The sequence below is a fragment of the Carassius gibelio genome, chromosome A4 (assembly GCF_023724105.1).
Source record: "Carassius gibelio isolate Cgi1373 ecotype wild population from Czech Republic chromosome A4, carGib1.2-hapl.c, whole genome shotgun sequence".
Lineage (NCBI taxonomy): Eukaryota > Metazoa > Chordata > Actinopteri > Cypriniformes > Cyprinidae > Carassius > Carassius gibelio.
The window spans coordinates 17,995,875-18,012,297 of NC_068374.1; the positions used below are offsets into that span (position 1 = coordinate 17,995,875).

General features: G+C 37.1%; 1 protein-coding gene across 3 annotated transcripts in view; it reads left to right on the plus strand.

The window, feature by feature from the left end:
• The window catches only part of LOC127972257 (TBC1 domain family member 22A-like), a 129,940-nt gene that overhangs the window by 26,006 nt on the left and 87,511 nt on the right, over window positions 1-16,423 (plus strand). Inside the window, exons 6-9 of one of the 3 annotated variants that reach the window (XM_052575621.1) lie at window positions 4,856-4,984; window positions 6,572-6,634; window positions 6,963-7,028; window positions 9,228-9,342. In XM_052575621.1, the coding sequence (XP_052431581.1) occupies window positions 4,856-4,984; window positions 6,572-6,634; window positions 6,963-7,028; window positions 9,228-9,342 (373 nt within the window). The remainder of the gene's footprint in view (window positions 1-4,855; window positions 4,985-6,571; window positions 6,635-6,962; window positions 7,029-9,227; window positions 9,343-16,423) is intronic. The other 2 variants (XM_052575630.1, XM_052575641.1) reach the window with 2 other exon arrangements.

Here is a 16,423-nt window from a genome sequence, read left to right on the forward strand (position 1 = left end):
TCAGCCAAGTATGGTGACCCATACTCAGAATTCGTGCTCGGCATTTAACCCAGTGGGCAGCCATTTATGCTGCGGCGCCCGGGGAGCAGTTGGGGGTTCGATGCCTTTGCTCAAGGGCACCTAAGTCATGGTATTGAAGGTGGAGAGAGAACTGTACATGCACTCCCCCCACCCATAATTCCTGCCGGCCCGAGACTCGAACTCACAACCCTTCGATTGGGAGTCCGACTCTCTAACCATTAGGCCATGGCTTCCCCAAAACCAGGGTTCAGAATAGAAGATGTTTTTGGAGAAAAAAAAATATTAATAAAGGTAAATTAAAACAGTAAGTGCAAACAAGTATGATGCATTGTATTACATAGTTGTGTTCTGACACATTTTCGGATCCAGTCACACATGATACGGGCCTTGCATAGCTAGAAGTGTTTTCTGTTCACATACTTGCATATGATATTTTGAGTCTAAAACTGTTGTTGATGTAGTGTCAGTTTTCTTGCATAAGACGAGCCGTGTATATAACCCTCACTCCACTGCCCTACCTCTCACGCTGACTGGTGCTGGTTCGAATCCTTCATGGAACAGTTAAATTGGTGCTATGACCCGGATGGGTGTTTGGCTTTAAGGGGTTGAGCTGGAGCCAGCTGGTAAGAACTGTGCAGGTAAACCTCCCTCCCCTTGTCTCAAGAGGTGCATAATACTGCATATTAAGAAAGGAGAAAGCATTTTAAGATTTAAGGAAAAATTACACTTCAACTTTAATTATGGATAAAAGATATCAGGCACATAACTGGCTTGAAGTTTTCCCCAGGACAGGACTGGCATAATGGGGGTGGGTTTGTGTGGTCGTACCCTCTGACACACAGACAGGGGGCAGTGTACCCTCTTACCACACTGATAAATGAAGTATCAGTCTGAAACATGGCGGAATGGGGGAAGATATTTGATATTCTGACACCCTTCTAGGCTAGTGTGTGTGGTCACACACACACACACACACACACACACACACAGAGAAACATCCTATTCACCCATGTGACCTTCATTTGACTACTGCTACCTCGTCTGTCATTTTGACTCGAACCCTGGACTGCAGCCCCACTCAATCAAACCCCATCGATCCATGTTATTGAGCTCCTGCACAGGTGTGCTCATTGTGAGTTCTCCGGTGTGTGTGTGTATTTGTGTTTGAGTGAGTGAGTGGAGAGTGAATGTGAACAGTTGGAAAGCATCCTTTAACAAAATTAATGACCGGTGGAGGGTGACATCACCATTTGAACAGGCGCTTTAATGTGTGATCAGTTTTGTGCATCCTGCTGACTTCTTACAAACTGCCACCAAACCGCACTCAACACTTTCTTAATAAGAAGAAATAATTTCTCTTTTGTCAGGTAACCACTAGAAAATAACATTTTTATTAGTAGTTTTTGCTAAGGTAATCATTTTTATTACTATTACTTATACACAGGAAAACCTTTGTACAAATATTACATTAAAACATATATGTATATATCCAGCATTATTTCTGTTTTTCACCTGACAAATGTTTAAACAGGCAATAAATAAATAAATTTCATTTTCTGTGACGACTGCGTCTTCAGGTATGACTGAAAGCCAGTGAAACCTGTTGAAGAAAACATCTTTCTGACCTCTAGACATGATGCTAACACTTTAGAAATGTTTGGCGTGTAGGTACCATTGCCTAGACAAAATGGCACGGTGCCTTCTCTTTGGCCTATTTCGTTACAGCTGCCCAAATGTGTAAGAATTATACCCACAATCACCTTCTGCCTTGTATATATGTGGGTGTGACAGCAATAACTGCTGAAAAATTGGCTAGTTTAAAAGTGGTGTTATGAGTGTTCCAAAATAAGATTTTGTTGGTGTAAGATAAAAAAGAAAAAAGAAAAAAAAAAATAACCCGTGTCCATATTCTCCATGGTAATTTATTTTTTGGGGGTGTAAGACCCATCTCTTTCTCACCCACCCACACTCAGTTGAAATAGCACATGGTGGGCTTTAATAAATAAAAGGATGAAGCTGTGCAGATGATTAAATGGTGGTTTCAGCCACACTAATACAAGGTGTTTGAGTAATGTTGTCTCGTCATGAGCGGGTGGGAGTGTGTTGATGCAGATCCAGCACCTGGACACAGACCTTACACGTGTGTTTATCCAAACCCAGCTGCTGGGAAACATTTATTACTGGCCTGTTGTTCCTGGACCTCTGCACCTGCTGTGAACAATGCCCCATTCTCTCTCTCTCTCTCTCTTTCTGTTGATAAAATGAGAACAACAACTTCGTTTCATGTTTATTTCACCTCATGCAGTGTTAATACATGAGTGCCAGATCAATGGTGTCAGCTTTTGTGAATGTTATTAATAACAGCAGTTCTTTTTGTAGATTATCTGTGTTGAAAGGATCTTTAAGCCTGGAAGTAACCAGTCTTGGTAGAGGTCTGCAGAGACATTATATTGATGGCAGAACCCATAGTAAACAAGACTTTGCCTCCGATCTGACCCACCAAATTTCAAGATGGAGCACATGGTTCAATATGGTTGCTTTATTATATCACTTCTGTTGCCCTTTTTTATTTATTTCCTGATATGTATATACACTGTACATATTGTATATATGCAGAATACATTATATATATACACACACACACACACACACAGGATATTGTAAGTAATACTAATAAGAATAAAGGTGCAAGCAGCAATGAAGGGGCCCTCACACCCGGGCTCACCACCATCTTGTTGCAATAGGAGAACAGTGAATGTTGGGCAATATGCTTATATAATCGTAAATATTTATGCCAAATTTCCTACTGCCAACAGGTGGCACTATGATTATAACTGAATATTGGCGTGTAGATGTCTTCAAGCCAGGACTCTTACCAATCATGTGAAGTTTGGGGCAGATGGGACAATGCATGTTTAAGGTAGTTTAAAACAAGACATTTCCTGTTGCCAGCAGGTAGTGCTATAATTATAATTGAATACTGTTTTTTTAGATGTGTTCAGGCCAGGACTGTTATAAAACGTGTGAAGTTTGGGGCAGATCAGACATTGCTTTCCTGAGTTACAACAACTTCCTGTTTCATAGTATTAATAGCATCATTTGGCACATACTAAGTGTTGTTAGAATGTTTGAAAATATTTCCAGCATGATAAGCACACAATGGCATATTTTACTGTGTTGCAAATAATGCATAACAGTGTAAAACATGTCACTTCCTGTTGCCAGTAGGTGGCACTATAATTATAACCAAAAATGAGCATGTAGATATCTTCAGGCAAGATATCATTTTTTAATATGTTGCTTGGAGTCTGTAACAGTGTTAAACATGACACTTCCCTTTGCCAAAGGTGGCGCTATGACTATAACTGAATAAGGCATGTTGATGTGTTCAGGACAGTACTCTTGTCAAATGTGTAAAGTTTGGGGCAGATCAGACATTGCTTGCCTGAGTTACAATAACTTCCTTTTTCAGTGCATTAGTAACATGCATTAGCAGTTAGCTAAGTTTTGCTAGCATGTTTCAGTATGTTTCTAGCATTTTGCCAGCCATTTTTAACACTTGTTGACACTTTTTAATATGTTCCTAGGAGTCCATAGCAGTATTAGCCAGGAGGCGCTTTGACTATAATTTTGCGCATGGATGTTTGTTTAGGACAGAACATCTATTAAATGTGTGAAGTTTGGGGCAGATCGAACATTGCTTGCCTGAGTTACAGCAACTTCCTGTTTCATGGCGAAACATCAAACTTTGTCAGGTCGCCATGAAACTTTGTCAAGATCTTCGCAATTTAACGTCACTAAGGTCTTATCATGACCCTCACCAAATTTGAAGATGATCTGATTAAAACTGTAGGAGGAGTTTGTCAAAGTACGAAATCATACAGGAAATTCAAAATAACATACTCCCTGTTGAGTTTTGGATTTTGTACCTGTAGACTTTTTTGTAGGTAATGGTGTGTTACATGTGTGTACCGATTTTTGTCCTTGTATGTAAAACATACCTCGAGGCGCACTACGTTGAAATTCTGCAGGTGGCGCCGTTGAGCCATTTTGCCACACCCACTTCTGAAACCTATGTCAGATGTAAATTTCCGGCAGTTCTGACGCGTATGCAAAGTTTCGTGAGTTTTGGATCATGTTTAGTCCCTAAAAAATGAGATTCACTTTGGAGAAGAAGAAGCAGAAGAATAATAAGAAGAAACGGAGCAATTCCAAGAGGGTCCTCGCACCGTGGAGCAAAAAACATGCCTATAGTTGAAAAACTCCCATGTACCCCATCAGGTTTAATAATAATAGCAGGTTTAATTTCTAACTCTATGGTGTGCCTTTTCTTTTAATAATCTGAACATTTTTTATAATGTGTTAGTCTGTTAGACTTAATTACATGTAGAAAAGCTAATGGAGCATAAAGAAGAGCTCTTCTTGGCACACATACATCTTGTGACAAAACTCGTCTGAGTGTGAAAGTAAAAAAAAAAATAGCCACATGGGGGAGCGTCTTGTGCGATAAATGGATTTCTGTGCTTGTAGATTTTCGTGCAATCAATTACTTTATCAAGAGACCTTCTTTTCTGGGCCTGAACATCTGCTGCGTTCTCATTCTTTTGCTATGGCAAGTAATAAGTAATAAGAGGAAATGTAGCTTTAAATATCAGCTTTTGGCTTCAAACTCTGGGAAACCTTAAAACTTTTCAGAATTCTGGTTTCAGCGGTCTCCAAGTTAACAGCTGTTGTTCTAGTGCAGGCAAACCCAGATCTATATCAGATTGATTTAGAGGCATCTCGTCTGGCTTGGTGTAAACATTAGCTTTTGTATTTACCCGTCTCTTTACAGGGGTACCTGCCAGCCAATGCAGAGCGGAGAGAAAGCACATTGCAGAGGAAGCGGCAGGAATACTTTGGCTTTATTGAGCAGTACTATGACTCCCGTAATGATGAACACCACCAGGACACATACAGACAGGTAACGGGCTACACTTATGCTTCCATGCCTCTTTCCATGATTAGAAACAAACGTGTGTTCTGTTACTCTGTGATATTAGCATTAGCTCTGTAAATTCCCATATTTTGGAGTTTAGTACTAGTAAGGTATGTTAGGTAAGATGTTGTCTAATCTAAAATGAACTTCTAATCAAAAGTAGCTAGTTTAACCACAGCAAATGTTTACCCCCCCCCCCCCCCCCCCTTAAAATATAACCTTCCCGCAAAACTGTTCTTGAGTGTGTCCAAAAATAATAATAATGCAGCATCATAATTTTGGAATAATCTGTTGAATTGTTTTTTTTTTTTTTTACGGAAGTTGCAATATTTTTCATTTTAACACTTTGTTTTTCAAGGGATTCAGGTGATATTTTGTACCTTATATGTGGGAGAGGCCTCTTACAGTACTACAGAATATATATACTGCTAACTGAACTTTATGCAGGATGACAGCAGTAATTAGCTGAATCAAATACTCTGGAGATTACTCTGAGCTTCCTCTGATTTCCTTTTAACTTCCTGACTTACCATACAGCTAGCACAGCCAGTCCTAATTCTTCTGTTTAATCAAAGAGTTTTCACGTTCAAAGCCAGCAGTTCAGTTTTGCTAGGGGTTTCATTTGAAATGGTCTGGTTTTTGGTTGTGTTTACTTCTTATTGAGGCTTTGGAAGCAGCAGTATGTTAGCTTTGCCAAGCTGTTAGGAGCTCGTAGCGTTTAGAAATGCCACCAACACACAGTATAGTGTCTGATATTTTAATTCAGAAGAGGAAAGGATGAGAAGGAAATGTTTAAATCTCCAGTGTATTGGCAGGAGGATGTAAAGATCAGGCTGTTGCTGTCACTCTGATCGGATAAATGTCTACCTGATTTAAGACTGACGTGATCACTGGAGATGTGAGATTCACATTTGTTTCACCTCTTGCAGGCTTTAACTCTGATTCTCATGAAGCCTGTTGAGGACATTGCTTATTTCACTCCAAAATAATTAGGAATAAATAACAAATCAATACTTATTCTTAAATGAAAAAAACAAAAAAAAGTTATTTTGCTTTTTACACTCATTTGCCATAGAAACGTAATGATATTTAAGTATACGATTATTGTTATTACTTTTAAATGTAATTAATATTGTTACATTTTATTTCGGAATAAATGTAATTGAATTGTTAGGGTAAAATTATTAAATGTATGATTGATTTCTTACACTAGTAAAGCAAGGATAATCTAGGAAGAGACTAATTATTGGAAGAGTTAGAAAGTGCTTAATTTTAATGAAAATAGCATGATATTTAATATGATATGCAGTCATATATAAATATATATATATATATATATATATATATATATATATATATATATATATATATATATATATATATATATATATATATATATATATATATATATATATATACCAGAGTGAATAATCTTCATGCATTTAAACATTCTCCTGTTCGCTAAAATGGATATGTGTCTTTGTGTGTGTTTGTTGTCTCTCAGTTCCATAACTCTCTTTATGTTACATGCACATTACTGTATACGTGTTTGTGTGTTTTCTGAACCATCAGATTCACATAGATATTCCCCGGATGAGTCCGGAAAGTTTAGTTCTGCAGCCCAAGGTAACCGAGGTAAGGACAGATGGACCGCACAGAGTCACGTCACATGCTTCTGTCCAGAAAACCACTCAAAAGCATGTCACTCAATCATCATCCATCCATCTGTCTGTCAAACTGTCTGTCTGGTCAGCCAGCTCAGTCGTGAGCTCAAAATGTTTTTTTTTGGAAAGCGTGTGTTAAGGTAAACAGGAAGTAGAATACCAGAACAGGAGGCACAGTTAGTGAGTTTCTTCTCTGGCTCAGCCTCAAATGGCCAGACTCGTTTCTCTCCGAGCTTTCTCGCTAGTCCGTTCTGTCCTAACCTGCTTGTGCTCCTCTTTTTTGTGTCTCTTCCCTGCAGATTCACATTGACATACCGAGAACTAATCCTCTTATACCTCTCTTTCAACAAGCTTCTGTGCAAGAGGTGAGACGTTTGCACCCCCATTTTACTCAGCTCGACTTGTATATCCTCACAAACTCACACCCAGCCACAAGAAATTACCTTAAAGAAACAGTTCACCTCATGCCTTAATCCTTATATCGTTTCAAACACATAAGATGTCCTCTGTGTAACACAAGAGGAGAAATTCTGACTGTTGTGGCCAGTGTTTTCTGTACATTTACAATGATTGGTGAATAAAGCTTTTAGGATTCCAAAAGTATCCAACTTCATCATAGAAATATCATAACATTGATCTAAACATTACATTGGTGTGTGTGGGAGAATATACACCAAAATCTAAAGCGTTAGTATTCACTGTCTTAAGCATATACATATATAATATATAAATATATATAATATATAAATATAAATTCATTGGAATAGTTTATTTAAATAATATATATATATATATATATATATATATATATATATATATATTTAAATAAACTATTCCAATGAATTTATATTTTCACACACACACACACACACACGTTTTTTTTTTCCATGTCGATGGACAAATTCTAATTATGCAACAATATATTTTTAAATATTATATTTACATTCAGTATTTTTTGTACAGCCTTAAATGTATGCAAATAAATAAATAAATACAAATAATATTAAACTAAACTAAGCTAAGCTTAGCTAAATAAAATAAAATAAAATAAAATAAATAGTCCATTTACAAGACTTCAGAATTTCACATTGAGAACATTTATATCATGTTAGCATGCAAAAAAAAGGAAAAAAAAGAAAATTTTATATATATATATATATATATATATATATATATATATATATATATATATCGTTTTGTAATGTTGTCTGTCATTGGGGCATGCACTAACAAAAAAAAAAAAAATACTCTGTTGCAAACTTTAATGAATTGCCTTACTGTCTTTTCACCTGCTGCCTTTCAAAAAACTAGATATTGCATTTAAAAGAAGTATAAAAAAATGTGCAGTATCAAGAAAAAAACATGGTCGAGGCCTCCACTGTGGATGTCTCCTAAGCAAATAAATGCATAATGTTTTTGCTTCAGGCGCTTCAGAACACTCCTGCTCGCTCATTGATTTCTGCTGCCTGGTTTAGTGTTTAATTTCCACAATGTAATGGGCTTCTGGAGGAGAGCGAGATCTTGCCATTACTATCTTGAGGAGAAGAGAGGAGATGGGAGGGTACGAGGGAGAAAAGAGGCAGATGTCAGCTATGTGGAGAAACTCACATTACTAGTCTAAAGTCTTTGATAAATGGAGCTTTGATCATAGAAAAAGAACGCAGATGGAAAGCTGCACCATTTGATCGACAGGACCCAGAATAAACGAGCCTGAGCTGCCTTGTACACGTTTATTGTTTAGGGCTCAACATGAGAGATGAATTTATTTGGGGATGACAGATACATTACGCCCTTAAAAGAGTGCGGAAGATGTCAGCTGCATGCGTCAGAGAGAAGAGAAAGAGTCTTCCATTTCCCCTCTAGATTCAAGTCTAACTTCATACTGCTTTACATAGAGCTGACAGCAAGGTGAGACGAAAAACAAAAAAATTACCATCACTTTGAATTAAATTGTTGCCTCCAAAGAAAGGAACCCAAAAGTCCCATAAAGTGCTTGGTTTTTATTGTATTTTATTTTTAATTTGGCAACGAAGAAGATAAAACTATTTAAACTGAAACAAAGTACAAAATTACACAGACATTAAGACTTTTTTGGAGAAAAAGTAATGTTATTAAAGTGTTCTTTCTGTAGCAAAATATTAAAACATTTATTTTATTTGTTTTAAGTTGTTCATGCAAGGCATCTAACCAAACAATTATTTACCATTTAATAAAAGAGATTTGTTGTCTGCAAGGTCTTTAATGCTGAAATAGATCTTGGAATACTAATATAATGCTGAAAAATCCTTCATTGTTATTTGGTTGCTGCCATCTTTCACATCACCATACCCATTCCAGCGTCACAGCACTGCAATTTGGTTCCATTTAGAATTCATAGTTTGCGCTTGTAAATATACTTTGGCTGTTCCCACTGTGTCTCTAATTAAAACCGTTTGAGTTATCTTATATGCTCAAATTCTGCTACTAACAGTTTGCTTGTTGTATCGTATTATACATCAATATCTGCTACTTACAAATGCCGAATATATATTCTCATATATTGTTCTTTTGCTGCTTTTTACTAGATCTTTGAGCGGATTCTGTTCATCTGGGCGATACGACATCCAGCCAGTGGTTACGTTCAAGGCATCAATGACCTTGTCACGCCCTTCTTCGTTGTTTATGTTTTTGAGTATATTGGTAAGTCAATAATCCTTTTATAATATGAGATATGTAGTTATGTATAGGGCCCTGGCAAACTCTTAAAACAGCACAGCTGTGTAAACTCACTAGTGTTTCTCTTATTGACTTTTTCTGTTAATCCAGTGTGGGTGTATTACCAACTGAGATATGCCCAGTGGCATGAATTTTAATGTTGTTTCTCAGTCATAATTTCATAATATTTTTTATAACCTGCCCATTTAAGCTCTTCCAAGGATCTTTGCTTTCTTTGTCAGTTTCAATCATTATGATTGTTCCCAAAGTCCGAGGTTTTCTTGACCTTTACACCTTTAAGTGCTTGATTTCCAGTAGACTAAATTGGTTGTCCAGACTAATGATTTTGAAGGGCCCAGAGGGGCTCTTCCAGTGGACTTATGAGACAGTAATAACCTAAAACACACAATGATCTCGGGCGGCTCAATTCATGCACTCGGTGGATGGAGGATGTGTGCTTTCCCCAGGCTCTGCAGTTGTTGGCATCTTTGGGGATACATCTTTTTTCTTGGGTCATTTGACCTTGTCTAATCCTGAGGAATCAAAGTCCCACTTTGTTTTCACAAGTTTCATCCAGTTTGTCCTTCAGGTCAGAAACATACTCTACACAAGTACAAAAATGCTTTGCGTGACAGTAGTTGACCTGAAAAAGAATGGTTGCATCGCATCACTGCTCATTAGCATACATTTCAGCTCAACTTTGTTGCATTGCCAACAATGGCAGTTGCTCATGTCACCGCAAATTACATTCTACCCTTAGAATGAGTGACTTCTGGGTACTGTCACACCAAATCGCTGTCATTGTGAATGCTCCTTCCTGAATTACGTTGTAAACTTTTGTTAATGATGTGATGTGTAGATTTGAGAATGTAAATCTGAATCTTGAGCATTGAAGAGTTAGTAAAAAAAAAAATTAATTTACTCACCCTCATGTTATTCCAGATCCATGCCATCCAAATCTGAGATGAAATTTTGTCCCTCCAAAACTTTTACACATTTAAAGTGCAAAGAGTACTTTTATATGTTATCATGAAGTAATCATTGACGTATTGATTGACATAAAATAAAATAATCATAAATGTAATCCGTATTAATGGTGTGGTTTAATTCAAGTCTTCTGAAAAGACAGTTTATTTGATGAAATTATTTAATTTGGGCTATGTTTACACGACAACGATGTAGTCAAAAACAGAAACGTTTTTCCCTTGTGTTTTTAAAAAGTTTCATATATACACAATAGGGGTGTAACGGTACGCAAGAATCACGGTTCGGTACGTACCTCGGTTATAAAGACACGGTTCGGTTCATTTTCGGTACAGTAAGGGAAAGAAATGCAAACATTAAACTGCAAGTTGTTTATTACTATAAACTTTTTTTTAACAACTTGTTTACAATTTTTGTTTACAATTTTGTTTTTTAAATACTTTTTAATAATATATATATAAAATTAAAAAAGAATAAGAAATAAAATACTGCTGCAAAGTTCTCCACTAAATAAAATACTCTGTCTCAAACCAATATCATATAATAAAATATAATGAAAAATATAAATAAATAACTATGATTACAGTGCAGTATTACCAATCCCAGCTTGTAGGCCTGCTCATATAAAAAAAAAAAATGTATATAACTTTTCCAAAGTGTAAAGTGCAGCATGAACAGTTTCAATTTCTAGACCTGCTCAGATTTCGTTATTGCGTTGGACCGATCGGAATTAAGAGCAAAGGTCTGTTTAAATACCGACGGGAGCTGCGTTTTTTCCTAGTTGTAGTGATGTTCACACTCGCGTGATGCCTTTTGAAAACCTTAGGCGGGTGACACACTGGCATATTGCACCTGTCAAACATAGTCTATTTTGCCGTCAATACTGTTGACGGTGTCCTTTATCAGTAGGCTTTATATTTATGCTCAACATGAAGTACAGATGTTGTCGTCGTGAAGACAAGTCTGTCTGCGGTCTCCCTCTATGTCACCTACAGAAGCAGCAGCGCGTCAGGCATGATTCTGGTGTGTATAGACTTTCAAACATCAAAATGTCATGAATTAATATATATTTGTGTACAAAATGACATTTAAACATATTCTCCTATTATATCTTGCCTGGAAACGCTTCCAACACGCTTGCGTGTCGCGTGGAAAATCGGTGTCGGTTCTATTTCTAGCATGCACGCGTTTTCCGCGCGGCTTGAGCTGCGCCTGAGACGCGCGTATTATGCAGGCAGTTTGCAAGCTCTAACCTGTTAACATGGGAGCCGAATTAAAAATGGACACGCCACGCAGCTGAGACGCTGACGCCAAAGATTCACGTTTACACACACAGGCCAGTAGTTGGCACTGTCATCTTGTTAGTAAAGAGCACCTGTAGGGAATTGATGATTATATGTATACAACTTAGAAAATATATAGATGATAGATGAAAATAGATGATGCATCTACACTGTTGGTTGTAATAATGTAAGTGAATCCACACTTCGCTGTACAAGCGTTATCAAACTCCTTAGCAGCAACACAGTACCATGTACTCCACCACTGTTCTGTATGTTTGTTTGCACTTGCCTTTAAAATCTACACATACTGTATGTCATATGCACGCGTATGACGTCACCATTTTCAAAGATTTCCATTTTGGATGTATACATCTATATACGATAAGATAACGGTGGCGTTTTCAAAAACTTGCATTTCCAAACCCATTTTCACATAAAATGATTGTTTCTCTTTGGAAGACTTGGATTAAATTAATCGATTGTTCGGGACTAGGCCCTTCAACAGCGTCCTGCCATCAGACATCCTGCAGTGATGCTGCTTGGTTTCAGTGTACCATTAATTTCCTTTCTTGTTTTCTCCCAACAGTTTTGTGCTGTTTTCATGTTGAAATGAGATGCTTAACTGTCCCTTCTCTTTATTTCTGTTTTGTATGCCTCTGTGTTTGTATACACTGTGTAAATTTGTCATAAGAAGGCTCCTGCACTTCTATGATAAAGTTGTTTGGGAGAACTTTCTCTCTGCAGTGTGGTATGGAGGTTTGAAGTTAGGCGGAAAATGTACCTTTACCAACTTTCTCAACAATTTTTTTCCCACAACTCCACCCAGCGCAATAAGGCATGGTGCCATATGTGATAGATACTCATTCAAAGTGTGCTATGTGGGCCAAGTGCTGACTGCTGAGGGCAAGCAGTTGCAAAAAATCATGGCCTCACTCAAGAGACCCATATCCATCAACGCCTGTGTAAAATCACTACTTGTCTACAGTTTAGGGAAGGTACTTTAAATTATGAGTAGCCTGGATAGATACCGTTTTAAAGTAGTTCAACTATAGTCAGTATAAATGAATTAGGGATCAACTACCCCGATGAATAGTTCGTACAGAAATGAAAAGTCTGCCATTTATTAACTCACCCTCATGTTATTCCACACCCTTGTAATGTTTGTTATACTGTGGAACCCAAAAGAGAGTATTTTAAATGTTTTTCAGTTGCAGTAAACCAGGATTGGAGCTCTTAAGATTAAAAATGTATTTGATTGATTCATAAAGTACCTTTGTTAGAAACACGATAATTCTAGTCCTTATATATATATATATATATATATATATATATATATATATATATATATATATATATATATATATATAGAGGAAAGTTTCCATGATTGTAAAGGTTATTTTATTTTAAATCCTTAATTTTTAAGAGTGTACGGACACTTTTATGGCTTCATAGTGCTGTTGTGTATATGGGGATTAGAAGTTATTTTTCCACAATCAGAATTTTTTTTATTTATTTATTTATTAAAGTAGAACAAGTCTTTTGAAATGACATAAGGATGAGTTCATGATGAAAGCATTTTCATTTTTCGATGAATGATGAAGTTCACAGCTACTTTTAATTAGTTCCTCCCTAACTCTGCTAGTCTAAAATACTCTGGATCGGAGAATAAGCCTCTATTTAGTCAGTGCAGCCCAGAATGAAATGCACCCGTAATTTCTTTTTTAGCAGAATCATGTTATTTCTTTAAGCCACAGATCATTCTTGATTCCTGCTTTAAAAAATGTATGACAGGGCTAAATTAGGTACCAGTTAGTGCTTTGGCTGTGTGTTCATTGCTGTTAGAGCATTGCATTATTAATCATTTTCATTACGCCTGTAAATAAATGCAAGAGGAGCCAGAGAAAAATCTTAATTGGGCTTTTCTGCCTTTGTTCTGAGCACCTTCAAAATATATTTGAATACAGCTTGCTCCCAACAACTGAAATTGCTAATCTGCTGTGTAAGTTCTCGTACTTTGAGGGCCAAGGTCTGATGGAAGACAAAGTAAATGGAAGTTTAATTCAATCCTATTGATTTGTGCTAGCAGCAAGACTGCAGGGTACTCTCCACATTGTAGTCAAACTATTGTACAGTAAGCAACACGCTTGAAAGTTTTTTGCAATTTTGGATTTCTTGAGTTGTTTTACAGAGCCATCAGTATTGCATCTGACCCACATTCATTATTCTTCTGGCCAAAAATAAATAATTAAATAAATAAAGTAAAGAATGGCAACTTGGACTAAAAGAGATTGTCTGACTCAGTGCAAAGACGGAAAAAGCAGTTGGTTTTAGGAGTGTTAGGGATGGAATATCAGGTATAGTTTACCCCCAAAAATTATTCAAATGACAATTTGGCTGAACATTGTGGTTTAATAAATCACCCAAGGGTGTATAATGAGGAAACAAACAAATAAACAAACAAACAACAAATCTTAGACCTCAGACTCATTTTTCAATTAACATTGAAAAAGATCCTCGCCCAGATTTGCCCCCAGAGGACTGGTTCTTCTCGCTGGATCTGCAAGATGCTTACTTTCACATCCAGATAGCCCCCCCATCATAGACTATTTTTGAGATTCACGTTCGAGGGCGTGGCTTACTAATATATAGTGGGTCCCTTTGGGCTGTCTCTTCCTCCTCGCACTTTTACGAAGTGCATGAACACGGAGCTTTTCCCTCTGAGACAGATGGGAATCCGAGTTCTGAATTATCTCAACTACTGGCTCATTCTGGCCCAGTCGTGAACCAACCTAGCCCATCACAAATCCGTGCTCCTCAGCAACTTGGAGTGCCTAGGACTCAGGGTCAATTTTGCCAAGAGCTCACTGTAAAATAATTTATTAAACATTACAATTCCCCAAATCTGGACTGTTACAGATTTTCTCTCACATAAACAACTCTCAAGATAAAGTGCTCTGTGACTGGAAAGAGGAAGACTCAGTTAACTTAAAATTAGTTGCTGTATTTAACTAAACAAATGCCATATCCCACTATGTTTATAAATGTTTTTCCCCCCAACCTTATTAAAGATTAATTATTTAAGATGAATATTTAAAAAAAATTTTTTTTAAACAGACAGGTGCTGGTCATATATTTAGAATATCATCAAAAAGTTGATTTATCACTTCCATTCAAAAAGTGAAACTTCTATATTATATTCATTCATTACACACATACTGATATATTTTAAATGTTTATTTCTTTTAATTTTGATGTTTATAACTGACAACTAAGGAAAATCACAAATTCAGTATTTCAGAAAATTTGAATATTGTGAAAAGGTTCAATATTGAAGACACCTGGTGCCACACTCTAATCAGCTAATTAACTAAAAACACCTGCAAAGCCTTTAAATGGTCTCTCAGTCTAGTTCTGTAGGCTACACAATCATGGGGGAAGACTGCTGACTCGACAGTTGTCCAAAATATGACCATTGGCACCTTGCACAAGGAGGGCAAGACACAAAAGGTCATTTCGAAAGAGGCTGGCTGTTCACAGAGCTCTGTGTCCAAGCACATTAATAGAGAGGCGAAGGGAAGGAAAAGATGTGGTAGAAAAAAGTGTAAAAGCAATAGGGATAACCGCACCCTGGAGAGGATTGTGAAACAAAACCCATTCAAAAATGTGGGAGAGATTCACAAAGAGTGGACTGCAGCTGGAGTCAGTGCTTCAAGAACCACTACTCACAGACGTATGCAAGACATGGGTTTCAGCTGTCGCATTCCTTGTGTCAATCCAGTCTTAAATAACAGACAGCGTCAGAATCATCTCGCTTCAAAAAGGACTGGACTGCTCCTGAGTGGTCCAAAGTTATGTTCTTTGATGAAAGTAAATTTTGTGAATCAGTGTACCAGAGTCTGGAGGAAGAGGGGAGAGGCACACAATCCACGTTGCTTGAGGTCCAGTGTAAAGTTTCCACAGTCAGTGATGGTTTGCGGTGCCATGTCATCTGCTGGTGTTGGTCCACTGTGTTTTCTGAGGTCAATGCAGCCGTATACCAGGAAGTTTTAGAGCACTTCATGCTTGCTGCTGCTGACCAACTTTATGGAAATACAGATTTCATTTTCCAACAGGACTTGGCACCTGCACACAGTGCCGAAGCTTCCAGTACCTGGTTTAAGGACCATGGTTTCCCTGTTCTTAATTGGCCAGCAAACTCGTCTGACCTTAACCCCATAGAAAATCTATGGGGTATTGTGAAGAGGAAGATGCGATATGCCAGACCTAAGAATGCAGAAGAGCTGAAGGCCACTATCAGAGCAACCTGGGCTCTCATAACACCTGAGCAGTGTCACAGACTGATCGACTCCAGGCTACGCCACATTGCTGCAGTAATTCAGGCAAAAGGAGCCCCAACTAAGTATTGAGTGCTGTACATGCTCATACTTTTCATTTTCATACTTTTCAGTTGGCCAAGATTTCTAAAAATCTTTTCTTTGTATTGGTCTTAATTTATATTAAACTTTTCTGAGATACTGAATTTCGGATTTTCCTTAGTTGTCAGTTATAATCATCAAAATTAAAATAAATAAACATTTGAAATATATCAGTCTGTGTGTAATGAATGAATATAATACACAAGTTTCACTTTTTTAATGGAATTAGTGAAATCAACTTTTTGATAATATTCTAATCATATGACCAGCACCTGTACAAATAAATGTCGAAAAAATGAAGCAATACTTTTAAATAAGACTAAACCACCAATAGATTAATTTAATTCAGTTAGGGAGGAACTGATTAATTCAGAGATGAGGCAA